The 15,057-nt window shown below is 40.4% G+C and overlaps 1 protein-coding gene across 2 annotated transcripts in view; it reads right to left on the bottom strand.

Annotated features, from left to right (window-relative positions):
* The window catches only part of asic2 (acid-sensing (proton-gated) ion channel 2), a 479,621-nt gene that overhangs the window by 41,930 nt on the left and 422,634 nt on the right, over positions 1-15,057 (bottom strand). For both annotated transcript variants that reach the window (XM_013135891.4, XM_013135890.3), the window contains one exon: positions 6,979-7,129. In XM_013135891.4, coding sequence (XP_012991345.2) covers positions 6,979-7,129 — 151 coding nt within the window. The remainder of the gene's footprint in view (positions 1-6,978; positions 7,130-15,057) is intronic.

Below are 15,057 nucleotides of genomic sequence, written 5' to 3'. Positions count from 1 at the left end.
CTAGCAGCAGCATTCTGAATGAGCTGGAGCTGTTTTACAGTCTTTTTGGGGAGTCCAGTTAATAGGCCATTACAGTACTAGAGATAGATGCGTGGATGAGTCTCTATTGGTCTTTTTGGGGCACCAAGACCTTGATTCTGTCTATATATTTAAGATGTTAGAATTCTATTTTTGTAACCACTTATGCTCAGATCTCATATCAATCAGAACACCAAGATTACGCACTTGATCCCTGGTTTTTAGGGCCCAAGAATCCAGCTCTTTACTCATACTAGGTCTCTTATTTTTGTTGCCAAACACAATAATCTCTGTTTTATCTCTGTTTAATTGTGGACAATTTTGGTTCATCCAGGAATTTATGTGCTCTACACAATGACACAGTGAGTCTATTGAGCTGTAGTCATACAGTTCGTAGTCAAATGGAGACATATATATTAGAGATTAATCTGCATAGCTGTGGTAGTTAATGTTATTGTTCTGTAGAAAATTGTCCCAGAGGTAGCATATAGAGATTGAACAGAAGCGGTCTGAGAACTCTAGAGAGTAATTTTTCACCTCCCTGGTATATTGTTTATACCTCTCAGACAGAAGAGAGACACTTCAGCACCTTATTATTTTCCTTTGCTGTACTGCAGTGCAATATCATTGAAATGGTTAGCTTTTTGTTATTCTGTAAAGGGCAAAAAGGTAATTACAGTACATCAGCAAGCTAGGAGTTCTAAGCAAACTTTGAAGTTGCCCACCGGAGTCTGTGGTAAGTACCAAAAAATCAAGAGGGAAGGGATTCCAATCTAAGAAGTTGTACATGCAAGTCAATGTCCCTAATCACTTTGCTACTGAACAGTGAAGTTACTGGGCAGAATTTCTGATTTCTGAAAGACATTCATGCAGAGTACTCTGTAGAACTGGACACATTTTATTCAACTAGCTAACCTGAAGATCCAGCATTTTCTGTCTGGTACTTAAACCTTGAAGCCTTTCTGTTAATCAATAATGCAGTCTGGGCAGACTGGAACATAAATCTATTTAACCCTGTTGCCCTGAAGCTACCTAGCTAACATCGATAGCAGCTATAACTTGTGCATTAGTTGAATGGGCATGGTCCAAACACGCGCAACAACGAAAACGGTATTCAAAGTTTGAAGTAGCTATCTAAATCAAACCGATTATGTTTGGATGTTTTTTGTTGTTTTTGTTTGTTTCCATCCAACATCAGCAAGCTTTTTTGTGGCAGTTAAAACATGATTTTATATTGGTGGCTATATGTTTGCTGGGGGGGTAAATTTACATCTGTCAGTTAGCTAGTAAACTTTTGACCTTGACAAAGGGAATTCGAGTTCTGTCCCTTCTAGCCACAAGCCCTTCTAGCCACAATAAGTACTGTAGGCTGGCTTTCTTGCAACATGATTTGTTTTAATTTCTTTTGTACAAAATTCCTGCACTAACGGACCAGAACAAATTCTTAGTTTATTGTGAAACTTACTTGGCCATAAAAACTCTCTGATTCTGAACATGTGTGCAACACAACTGTCCGGTCATCATTACATACATACCTATGAATCACTGTGACAAATGCATTATGAATTATAGTGAAATCCCCACCTGTTTAAAAACTATGAGCATGTAAAAAATTAAGTCACGATAGTTCATATTTAAGGGGTGATCAGTCAATAGGCTCATTTAAAAACATTACTTTTGTGACGCAAAGACTCATGGCATTCTATACTAGTGGATTTTAGCTCTGCATTTCAAAGGCCTGTAAACATGATTCAGGACAGTCAGTAACCCAGTCAGTCACTGTCAGACAGACAGTCACTCAGAGACATTCGCTCTTAGTCAGACCACGTAAGCAGAGCCGACCATCTTTTATATTTGATACTTGCACAGGTCCTAAAACTCCAAATCAAAATGATGATTGTAGAATAATTGTAAATCCCTTTTAATTTAAACAAGCTGCTCTTAATGTTCTTTTCTCATTACCCTTGCTAAAGGATTTTTTAATTATTATTGGCTAGAGGTAGACAGAATAGGCCTTGCAAAATAAACTCATCAACTGTCAAACTCTGGTTACTGCTGGCTGAAGATATCGAACACTGGCAAATTTCAGTTCTGTTGTCTATCAAAATTAGTGCTATGTTGTGTGATCATTGTAAACATTGGCAAAGCAGCTGGCAGACAGGCATTTGATATTGATATTTTTCAGCAATTAAGCCATGATATTGCAGCAAAACTATAAATATTACATCATCTCAAATGTACCTATTAAAACACAACTTGTTTTGCCCCAATGCAATGTGTGTAGACTGCATCCTGCTTTTGCTACTACAATATCTTTATTTAAAACAGAGAAAGGTGTGGTCTACATAATGAATCAACCTATAAACATACAAAAGTGTATATATATACAGCTCTGGAGACCACTATACCGTTTTATTTCCTTTCCAAAAAAGTTGAAAAGGAAAGTTTGTGTGTATATATATACTGAACAAAATTATAAACGCCTATTATTGTGGCCAGCCTAAGGCACACCTGTGCAATAATCATGCTGTCTAATCAGCATCTTGATATGACACCTGTGAGGTGGATGGATTATCTCGGCAAAGGAGAAGTGCTCATTAACACAGATTTAGACACATTTGAGAACAATATTTGAGAGAAATAGGCCTTTTGTGTACATAGAGAAAGTCTTAGATCTTTGAGTTCAGCTCATGATAAATACGTGTACATAAATGTTTTGCAGCCTAGTTTTGGATGTGAGTGACAACCTTCACTATTTAAACTAAGGGTATTGTAGCAGCAAATCATGTCTGATCTAGCTGTAGAATTGTTATTTCTCTTGTTTAGAAATATGATTCCGAGACATACTCTAATTAATACTGAGCCAAGTCGGGCGAGTTAAGTACCATTAAGTACCATTGCTTCTATGTGAATTGAAGTCCGAGCACGTTGGGACAGCATTGGTAATAATCATCCCTGCGATACTGATGCGTCTCATCCCGTCTAATTGGTTCAACTCCAAGTAACACAAACAAAGCACAAGCAAATCAATGGTGTGACCATGAAACAAATAGTCCCATGTGGGTATATACTGCTCCAGGAAATAATTGAAGGTTTTGAGTGAGGGATAGCAAATTGAACGCTTCTGTTCCTCACTACAAACTTTCCTTTTCAACTGAAGTAAAGAAAAAGCTGCAGTGGTCTCTTAATTTATTCCAGAACTGTATTTTGCAAAATGCAGGTAGTGGGGAAAACTCTGTTCTAATATGCAACCAAACATACCTGCACTTCTATGCATGACAGAGAGGACATTAAATATTGTACAAAATCTAGATACAAATGTGTTATTGGGCTGTATATTATATCACCAAACAAGAGCTGTAGGCTACTACAGGACAGACCTAAAAGACAAACCAAAATAATGTCAAGAGTTTAAGTATTTAAGTATTTGAGTAAAACTGTAAACCTTCATGGACATAGGTTGTGTGTTTCTATTTTGGTTTTCTTTGTGGATTTCATTTCCATCTCATGCAGTCACTCACTCTCCCCCATTTCATCATTTCAAAAAAATACTCTCCTACTGACACGACAGGCAATGCTCATTTAGTGTATGATACAAATAGTTCATCGAGGCTTACACATTTTCATGTGCCCATCCTAGGTTATGGCCATCTTGGTCCTGGTTAACATTCTAGCAGCAGCATTCTGAATGAGCTGGAGCTTTTTTACAGTCTTTTTAGGGGGTCCAGTTAAGAGCCTACTCAACTCTACTAGAGATAAAAGCATTGATGAGCATCTCTTGGTCTTTTTGGGACACCAACGCCCTTGATTCTGGCTGTATTTTTATGATGGCATGCTGTTTTTGTGCTTTGATATGACTAGTGAACTTGAGATCTGAGTCTATCCAAAATCCAAAGGTTGCCTGCCTGTATCCAGGGCCTTAATTAAGGTCCCAGGATACAGTCAGCCACCAGTGTGATCATGGAGATGATGCCAAAAAAAAAAAGAACCCGCTGTGACTGAATGCTGGCCCTTGGGGGTTTGTATGAGTCCTGTTCCGTAACGGGGGTTTCCAGTGTGCCAGCTCAGGAGCCAGGGGCAAATGCACTGAAGACCTGCTGCCCTATGTTGAGAAAAGGATGTTAGTTAGAGTAAGCTGGTTTTGTGCCAATGAATCCATACAGAGGGTTACACATTTTATACAGCAGGGCCCTCTACTCCACTAGGACACTGTACAAAGAGCTTTACACGCTCTCTGCTGCTGGATGCCCCTCTCTGCCTGATCACTACAGACTCGAACATGCCAGTGACGGGGGAAAGGAGGGCTGAGGACGAGCCCATGAGTCCCACCGCGAATCCGAGAGGGGCTTGAGGAGAATCGATCAGGGGGAAATAAACAGTATTATACACATGCTAGGGAGAGAAAAAGAGTGGATCTTTGGGGGCGGCCTGAGTCTTGACTCGTGCTGCTCATCCTGCTTGCCCTTCAAAACTGGCTGAGACGTGAGCAAGGCCTTCAATGAGGTTAATGGTGAAGCCAACCAGTCAAACAGTGAGATCCCACCAGACAAGCTTATTTAAACAAACCAAAAGGGTTTGCAACATGATGCACAACAAATCGGGAAATAGAATGGCATCGGTTCAAAATCTAAAACGGGGAAAGAAAACTTGCCTGAGCTGTTACTTGACAGCATGTCAATACATTCTGAGCTGAAGCTGGTTTATATAAGAGAGTGGTTGAGGATCTGGATTTTCTCAGATCTTTCCTTCTACAGATTATAAACCCTGAAGGTTCTGTTCCATGTTTATAGGTTGTTGCACGCAGATGCTGCTCACTGTGCTGCCGCTGTAACTCCTTCCTTCCTGGACCCCAAGGCCTCGACCAAACGTCTTTATCTGGTACTCCCTTTGACATGTACAATAAACGTGTCTGTTTTAACTTCTACCCATTGGCTATTACAAACATGAACAGGACATAAACAGCCAGTCTATTTAGGCAGTGTGTCAGACACAAACAGGCAGTCTACTGTAAACACTGATGCAACATTCCGTATTCATCATCTTTGCAAACATTTGCTAAAGTGGAAGACAGACGAGGCCATGCGAAATTAACTCATACACTGTCAAATGTTGGTTACTGGGCCCTAGATGCCTGAAAGTCTGGTGAATTTGCATGATGTGTTGTGTATCAAGCCATGTACTACTTGCATGATCACTGGAAACAGGGGAAGACAGATACAAACATTATATCACAAATATACCTCATAAAAACAAAAACTGGTTTATGTCAATTCAATGTGTGTGGAGAATGCGTCCTCTCAGCTACAGTACTACAAAACAAACAGACAAGGTTGCAGTCAACATCCATTTGACATGGTTTAACCAATATGAACTTGATGGAAATAAACCCTGACAATACTTTAATCTCATAGCAACTGTTTTATTCCAAATCCGAACCATTGAGTATAGAGCCGACAATAAAAAATAAATGCTTGTGTCCCGATCATTTTGTCGCTGTCTACTGTATACAGTGCCTTACAAAAGTACTCCAACCCCTGACCAGTTCTCTAATTTTGCTGAATTACAAATGGTACATTGTCATTTCATTCGGCATGATAGTTCATTCTAAAACAATGACACTTAAAATGAATTATAGTATGGTGACTCTGGTTTTATGTTGGGAAATATTTGTAATTAAACTACAGTTAAATTGAAATATATTGCTTGCAACCCTTTGCTGTGAAAGCTCCCAGTCTGCACTGTTGAAAGAACCCTTGATCAGGCTGTGAAGGAAAATTATGACAAAAGAGCTTCCTACAGAAGTTAGGGCTAACGTAATAGAAATTCATAGATTAGAAAGTGCATAAAATGATAAAATCCATGTTTGGATATCCCAGTGAGCGATAATCAAGAAGTGGAAGCTGAATCACACCACCCAGGCACTGCCTAGAAAGTGTCTCTCTCAAAACGTCCCGCTCAAATAAGCTAAACATTTGTTAGGGAAGTGGAGTAGAGTATAATGTGCTGATCAATCATATAAAGCTCCCTGCATAAAACTATCATGCATTATATAGAGGCAAGAAAGCACTATAATTTCAACCATCTGAAAATATGAGTGACCCATGTGCGATATGAAAAAAGGTTTTGTGGTCAGATGAGAGAAAGATAGAGCTTTTTCACCAATAAGTGTTGCGCCAACCTAGAAAAGCCTGTGCCTCAACACACACCATCCCAACAGTGAAGTATGGTGATGGCAGCATCATGCGTATGGGAGGCTCAAAAGCAGGAATCCGGCATCTTGCTCAAATAAAAAAAAAAAAAGGAATGGAGCAAATTACACAGACATACTGCAAGAGAACCTACTTCAGTCTACTAGAAAAATTAAGCTTCGGAGGAAATTCACATTTCTGCAGGACAATGATCCCAAGCATGAGGCCAAAGCAGCTGGAGTTGCTCCATGTCCAGCTGGAGTTGCTCCACGTCCAGATCTCGATCCCATTGAGATGCTGTGGAACTGTTTGAAAATTGCAGTTGACAAGCTGGAGCAAATCTATCATGACTGGGCCAAAATATGCAACGCTTATTAGATAATTAGTTAAAACATTCACAAGGCATTGAATACATTGTTTATTTAATTGTTCTCAAATAGCTGGAGGCCTTTCATTCCTGCTGTTCAGGAATATGAGACAGGGATTTAAAGTGCAACATGTTAGCATAGACATGTTATAGTAGCATGCATACAAGTGCAGAACTTGATTTGTGCGTAAAAACTTCACTGAAAAGAGAGACCCACAGCCGCAACGTTTTGTATAAATGATAAAACTCCAAGGACACAATTGAACTGTGTTGGAAACCAGTTCACAGCTCCGCGAACTGTGGTCATTTAACACCACCAACCAGAATGCCCTGTTGATGGGATGAAGGTGGGTAGGTGGGTAGATAGACAAGGGGTTACGGGTTACATGGTGCAGTCATCCCTACCTGTGTCACCCCACACGGGCAGGTACTCGTCCTGTTGAATATCCAGCATGATCTCGAGGCCATTCCCCGTCCCGCCCTTCATGGTGGTTCGCAACGTCTTCCCCTCCTCTGCTGCATTAAACATGTAGCACTTCCCATATCTGGTGAACACCTGCACAGAAAGACAGAGAGTTACACCGCTGTTAAACCATTAGTGAGGCTCAAGCACTCGGCGTGCAGGTTAGGGTTTGTTGGAAGAGCCTGTAGAGTTGTAGAACAAAGCGTTCTGGATGTATGCAACATTGATTAACCTGTACCAGACGGATGACTAATGAAACAAAGGAACTGCCAGTGATCTAATCTATACCACCTTTTCAGTGACTTGAGCATGTACGGCTGCAACTGGAAGGCTTGTCTTCGTTGATGATGTGACCGCTGCTACAACCAAATGCCACTAAAACTTTAGGACAGTGCCTAAGCATGCAGCAAGACAATGACCCCAAAAGCACACGGCAATAGCTTCCAATGTATTTTTCTGGGCCAAAAATTGGGATGGCTGCAGTGCAGGCCTGGGTGAACATTGCCGTGGAAGATATCCAGTGTCTGGTGATGTCTATAGGTTGCAGGCAATCATTGCATGCAAGGTACACTCACCTAAAGGATTATTAGGAACACCTGTTCAATTTCTCATTAATGCAATTATCTAATCAACCAATCACATGCCAGTTGCTTCAATGCATTTAGGGGATGTGGTCCTGGTCAAGACACTCTCCTGAACTCCAAACTGAATGTCAGAATGGGAAAGAAAGGTGAGTCAAGCTTTTTTTGAGCGTGGCATGGTTGTTGGTGCCAGACGGGCCGGTCTGAGTATTTCACAATCTGGTCAGTTACTGGGATTTTCACGCACAACCATTTCTAGGGTTTACACAGAATGCTGTGAAAAGGGAAAAACATGCAGTATGCGGCAATCCTGTGGGCGAAAATGCCTTGTTGATGCTAGAGATCAGAGGAGAATGGGCCGACTGATTCAAGCTGATAGAAGAGCAACTTTGACTGAAATAACCATTTGTTACAACCGAGGTATGCAGCAAAGCATTTGTGAAGCCACAACACGCATGTGCATCCCACAAATCTCCATCAACTGCATGATGCTATCCTATCAATATGGGCCAACATTTCTAAAGAATGCTTTCAGGACCTTGTTGAATCAATGCCACGTAGAATTAAGGCAGTTCTGAAGGCGAAAGGGGGTCAAACACAGTATTAGCATGGTGTTCCTAATAATCCTTTAGGTGAGTATATATGCCCAACTACAGACATTACCTTAAAATGTGTGTACTGTGTAGAAAACATGTTTCATCCAATATGGTTGAGAATGACAGTCTGCACTTTAGCGCCAGAGTCATTGTAACATTCCAAATCCATCACCTGGCGCGCTGTACCGTGGAATTGTGGTCCCATTTGGGAGCCCATTTTCCTTTATACTAAATGTAAGCCCAAACATGAAACACTTTTATTAGACTATCAGAGACAAAATAATCAGTTTTGACTTGAGGGGCGTTCCGTTGGTGCTTCCCTTTTAAAGTTTTAATGCTTACATTAATGCATGCTTAAACATTTTTGTAAACGGTTTGCATATCCAATAAGTGCCCTCTTGCTCTGCTTTCCATGCTTTAATTTGGACTATTGCTCCCACCCCAATGTGCTTGGAATACTTTGGTATACATACTGAGAAACATGCCATGACTTCCCCAGAGGCAGTTAAGTGAAGATCCTCCCATATAGCTTTTTGCATGCATTAATAAATAAACAAGCTTAGCTGAATATAATAATGATCATAAAACCATACAGGCAAATTCAAACAACAATTTTGTCTTGTTTTGTTGGGGTTATCCAACCCAAAAAACATATCATGAACCTTCTAACAATTTGGTGTAAGCCTATTCATCTGCTTAATTACTTCAATAATTTGAAATTATTTCATTTCTAAGTTATCTGTCTGTGAAATCAGGAAAAAGTTTAATGTGTTCAGAGCATTATTATTCTGATCACTGGAAAAGTTGAAACTCAATATTTACCAAGTTAAACAATTTATTCTCACACACTGGTGCAGTTCGTTTAAGCGATTGTACAACAAAATCTGGCAATTCCGAGCACAAGCAGCTTGTCAGGGAGAAAGCACTGGATTATGGGTTTTGTTTGTCAGCATGTGTCAATAGATTTCCTCAACAGATTTCGCATGTTGCAGGCAAATTTATTATAACTATGGGATCCATTAAACAGTCGCAGAATATTGTTTCAATATATGTGCATTATTTTTGGATGGTTTTGGATAGATTATTCCTTTAAGGATTCATGTAGTGACTAAGAACACAGTGTTGATGTGTCCCTTGGTTGCCCTTGATAGAAATCCATGCTCAAGCCCAATGACATAAAACAACCTATTACATTACCGACATTTTAAAGAGGTACCTTTTTTATTTGTTTACAAGCATACACTTTACGACACAATGGCGGGCCACGTCTAAGACAAATCCTATCGTTTCAGTGTAATGGAGCATGTGGAAGTTGTGCCCATTTCTCTCCCTCCACCTCTCATTCCCCAGTTCCTCCCTCCTACGGCGGCTGGATTTTGGAGTCCTGGCCCTGATAAGGACAGCTAATAAACAGGCTGCCTGCCGCTCTTCTCAGGCTTTATGGCTTTTATATTGGGTAAAGTAGGGCAAGATTAGGACCTAAAGTAAAGTAGTGGCAGAGAAAAGCATAGGCACTTTCCCCTGTAATCACTTAAAAGCTGTGCTCACTCTTCCATTAGTGGCATGGAGTTTAAAGGAGAATTCAACATTCGCCATTTTCAATATTTTGTTAGCAGTTCAAGGAAACCTATTGAGATTATCAGTGTGAAAAGTAAAACAGTGACAGATTAGATTTTTCCAGGTAATGACTTTAAAGTTTTGCAACCCATTTAATGAAATAAAGGAGGTCAGATATAATACAACAGCGTTCTATGAAACATGTTTTAGGTTTGTATGAATAATTGATTCAAAAAAGGAGTCAGCACCTTTATTAGGTGTGTGTAAAACATACCAACATAAATGAGATGGGTGTTTAGAGGTCCCTGCTCATGAATAATAATCGTCTTTAACCACCATCAGCATACCTTTCAGAGAAGGACTGAGGGATAGAATGATGTATACTCTAGGGGTCGTCCGATATGTTTTTTTCAGGGCCGATGCCGATTATTAGTGATCAAGTAGACCAATGACCGATATTTGGGTCTGATATACATTTCTGGATTTTTGTAAAATTTTACTGTCAAACTTAAGTAGCAACAAACACCAAGACTTTCTTTACACACATTTAAAAATATTTTTAATTAAATACAAGAAAACAGGACATTTAAACACTGTATTTTGATTAACAATGTGCAGGGAGCTCCTAGCAGAATTTATTTTGCACTGACATTTTATATAGACAAAAATAACTAAACATCTCCCCAAATCAGGTACATTTTACTGTTTACAATCTGTCAGGTTTGTTTCCAACTGAGGTGAAAGCTTTAACCTTAGCAAAGTTGACCTTACTTCTGCTAAACCTAGCTACCATCATGTAGAAAAAAATAAACGAGTTCACTATCTTTTACTTCAGCAAAGCTCATATAGACAGGGACTTTGGCAGAAAAGGTGTGCCTCATTTAAAAGCCTTTGCTATTTTAAAAAGCCATTGAATGAAATCCCTTATCATGTTTGCCCTATCAAACGGGGGCCCTGAAAAATAGCTATCAAATGTCCAGATAGTCCAGAAAAAATGTAAACTGGGTATTGACATCATAGAAAAAGATCATAATCATTGTAATGTTTGTTACAACTTCAGTTTAGATTACTGTTTTGTTTATTGCAACTTCAGCAAGGTCAGCATTCAGCCTCTCGCTGCGATCCTCTCCCACGTCTCTCTCACACATTTGACATACAGTGTTGATTGGCTATATACCTGTGATGTGTAACCAATCTGATAATTCTGAGGGCGGGACACTGAGCCATATACAGAAACCTTTCAGAGAGATGCGGCTGCCAGGGAAGCGCATTTAAAACTATTTTATCAGCAATCATATCAGACAAATTAACGATTCTGATTATTGTAAAAAGTATGACTATCGGATCCAATTACCTGCCAGGCTGATTATTGGTCAACCCCCAATTTTTACTAAGATAAAGTTCATATCAGGAAATCAGTCAAAGGAAATGAATTCATAATGTCCTAACCTATGGATTTTACATGCCTGGGAACACAGAATACAGATATGTATCAGTCTCCTGAGTAGAGCAGCTGCCTCCTTCACAGATATGAATCTGAATCACTCTACATGATAAATCAGGGGCTAAGAGCTTTCAGAGCAACTGCGCAGAGATGGGATAAATATTCATGAAGCTACCCCACTTGGTTTGCAGATCCCTGTGTCTGGGAAACTGCGCCTGACTTTGCTAAATTATGTAGGGGATGGCTCTGGTAGCTAGCAGTGACACACATCCATGTGTTTACAAACTAATATGGCCTTGCCCACACAGACAGAGGTCACCAGCAGAAAATTAAGTGGGGATTTAACAACACAGTAAACAGGCCTTTTTGGTTGTCAGCATTATGTTGGTTCACTTTACTGAAAGTGACTCTCTGTTTGCTAATTGTGGTTTACCATTAAACACTTAAACGCTCCCTTTGAATTCTCTTAGGCTAATTGGACAGTTAACATTATGTTTAATTACCCAGAGCCCATTTGAATGTTGATGATATGTCTGTGAAATTCTCTGAGTGGGCATGTGTTATAGTGCAGGTATATTGTGGCTATACTTGCAGGGAGCAGAAATGTCAGCAAGGATAGTAAAATAAAATAAAGACAATTCAACTTGGTTGGGAAAATATGCGATTCCCCATGAGATAAAAGTACATTTCAGGCTTAGGGGCTGGATTGAGAGTAAAAGTTCCAATTGGGGCTAGAATTTGGTTTGGGTTAAATTTAGAGTTAAAGATAGGTGTATGGGGTTAAAGTTAACTATAAGGGTCTAGTTCAGGTTAAGGTTAGCTGTTTGGCAAAATAGGTTTTTGAATAGGAATAGTCCCCAAAGATAGTACAACGTCTGTGTGTGTGTGTAAGAGAATGTGTGTTTGTGTGTCACACAATGCTTCCCTGCTTTACACAGCACTGCCGAGGCACTGTAGTAGTGGTGCTCTGATGTCTCGTACTCTGAAGTTGTTGGTGGACTATTAGGGACCACCATCATCATCCTATCCTCCAGAGCTCCTTATCTGAGCCCCTCTGCCACTCTCTCCAGACACTGTAATGATGAATGGGTGACAAGGTGAGTTAGGACCAGGCCAATGTCCTGTTAGGCCCTCATCACGGCTCCTAAGCCACACTACAGTGGAAGTGTTTTTCAGTCCCTCTGTTATTCTCAGTCTTTCTGCTCGGGTCATTTTTTCAGAGGTGATGTGAGACTAATGACTCCTCATACCACAACAAGAAAATATAGATAATATCTCTGGTACCTGGCCAAGAGGCAGGTAGAGGCAATTACTTTCCTGAAAAACAAAATGCCAGCAACCTAGCTGCTATTAGTTAATTAAAACGTTGTTTACAATTCAAAATGCAGTCTTGTATGACTATTTCATCCTCACCCGTGTCAGCGTATGCAAGCCATGCAGAGTTACAAGCATGGATTGTTGACCCGATCTTCATGTAGCCTCTCTTTTCTGTTTCATTCAATCTGAGACTTTAAATGTCATAACAGTCAAATTCTGTCGTGTTAACTTCACATTAGCTTACACTGTCAATAGGGCAGACTGAGCTGGAAGCAGGAGCACAGAGTTGAGCTGCCAATTAGACGTTTGCATTCAGTCATCCACCCAACACAATCCATTAGCATTCACAGGTCACAGTCTGAGAACGCCATGCGACTTGAAGGCATGTTGTGACCCAGACTATGTGCCTACCCGCCTTTCCCAGGGTTGAGTCAAATATCACACAGCCATTATTATCATGATGAAAGGTGAGATGCTAGTTAGTGCTAGACAGAAGGCTGACATCTTACCACCATGTTTAACGAGATAACTGGCTAATGCACTTGTACACATGAACATGTACATGTGTTTCTATTGACTCCCCTGTTGCTGCCAGTCAGAAACGATATATTCAGGAAGCCTGCGTCCATTGTTACTTATGGTATAACAGTATTACACAAAACTGGATCCTCCAGTATTTCTCCGCAATAGAATAAGCAGGTAATAAGACAATTATCTCACTAACCCTATTTATTTTAGCTGGCAGGCAGAGGAAGGAAACTGTGGAAAGGGATGATGAGCAAATTGAAATTTAAACCGTTAAGAGCCAACCAACCAGTTTTATCAGTTCTTCTCACTCAGCGAGTGGGACAGGACTCAAGCTTACGGTCCATTTGCATAATCGTTCTACGTTGTGTTATTGTTTGCCAAATCGATTTCCATTATGGGTGAATACAGCAGGCTTTTCACTGTATTCCCAAGCAGGGTGAGAGATTGACGAAAGGAGAGGGAGAAGGATTGAGAGGAATGAGGTTTAGGAAAAACCGCTTTTGAGTTGCAAGGTGTGCACTTTCCCGCCGGTTGACGCCGGCGCAGTTTAAGTGGCTGTGGTGTGAACATGAATAATTCAGAGAGAGGTGGCTGCTGTATGCGTTAGGAAAGGCTACGTAGCTACCTGGCACCGAACAGAGCTTCAGTCAGCCCGATACACCTGTAGGCTAGGTACACACGCATGGCATCTCCCTCCACTTAATGTCAGAGCCCCGTGAAACAACCCAGCCTACCCATGTCCAAACATACATCACGTCATAATAAACAAAACGTCACCTTATAATGTAACACGTTGTGAATTTTATGGAATGGGATGCATCTACACATCAGACCCGCAAACAATTCACAATTCCGGGTCGAAATTGGTTTTATTTCATTTTACCAGACAGCACGTTTAGCGGGGGAGGTTGGGGATAGGACACACAGGATAGCTGTGCTGCTGCCAGCCTGATATATGGAAAGAGAAAGCCTAACAGAGAACATAAAGACAGAGCGATGAAAAGAGAGATAAAGAGAAGAAAGGAGGGAGAAATGAACCCAGCCAGATCAGGTAGGGAATTAAATCTAGACAGTGATTAGTTGCAGGTCCCTGCTGACCCCTGATCATAGTCATTGTCCTCAGTGGGGACAGCAGGGCTGCCCCCCCTGGCTTAAAGGGCTGTACACAGGGGAGACCAAGCACAGTGCTCTGGCCTCACCTCTGCTGAAGGAGCTCATTGATTAACCTTCTGCCGGTAGATGGTTTGCTGCTGCCACTAACTCAATGATCTCACCTATTTTAAATCCCTATTGAACACTCACATCATCCTCTCTGTCTTATCTTTGACACACTCACTGTATATCTATATACATATACACTGATGAGCCAAAACATTGTTTTATAGTTTCTGAACACAGCACATATGCATTTATTAATTACTACAATTTGCACACTTAAACGTCTGATGTCAATCAAATCTTGGGAAATCTTCTAACTTCTTATGTTTTTGCAGTTTAATTTTGTATGACACAATTTATAGAGCTAAGTTGTGAGTTGTCACAGGCTAATGCAAGGATACGAACATGAAGTAATTAGACAGCACATTACACAAATAGGACAAGACTGCAAAACCAAGTAGTCCTATCCATGACTGCCTAGCAGGATAACCTAGCAACCGAGGTTGCCGATGTCAGATCAATCAAATCCCAGAAATTGCAAGTTGAAAAATCTCCATGAGCAAGATAGTTAACCCTAATCTCTTTCAGGTTGTTGATGAAAATGAGAAAGTTTTCTCTGTAATATTTTCCAGCTCAACCTGGCCAACAACCATCTGATCGAACTTTCTGATACTTCTGTATAAGTATATATTTGTTTGGGTTTAAGATTAAGTACTTTTTACTCCTCTGAAGCATGTATTCAGTGAAGTCACTAAGAGCAGCCATATACTATATATAAATATATGTCTGACAGCCATTAACAAAAGGAGAAACTTGCCTTCAGGTCAAAAAATGATTCTC

This window comes from Esox lucius, chromosome 11 (assembly GCF_011004845.1).
Source record: "Esox lucius isolate fEsoLuc1 chromosome 11, fEsoLuc1.pri, whole genome shotgun sequence".
Lineage (NCBI taxonomy): Eukaryota > Metazoa > Chordata > Actinopteri > Esociformes > Esocidae > Esox > Esox lucius.
The sequence above is the reverse complement of the archived record's forward strand: the minus strand, read 5'-3'. Positions and strand labels throughout refer to the sequence as shown.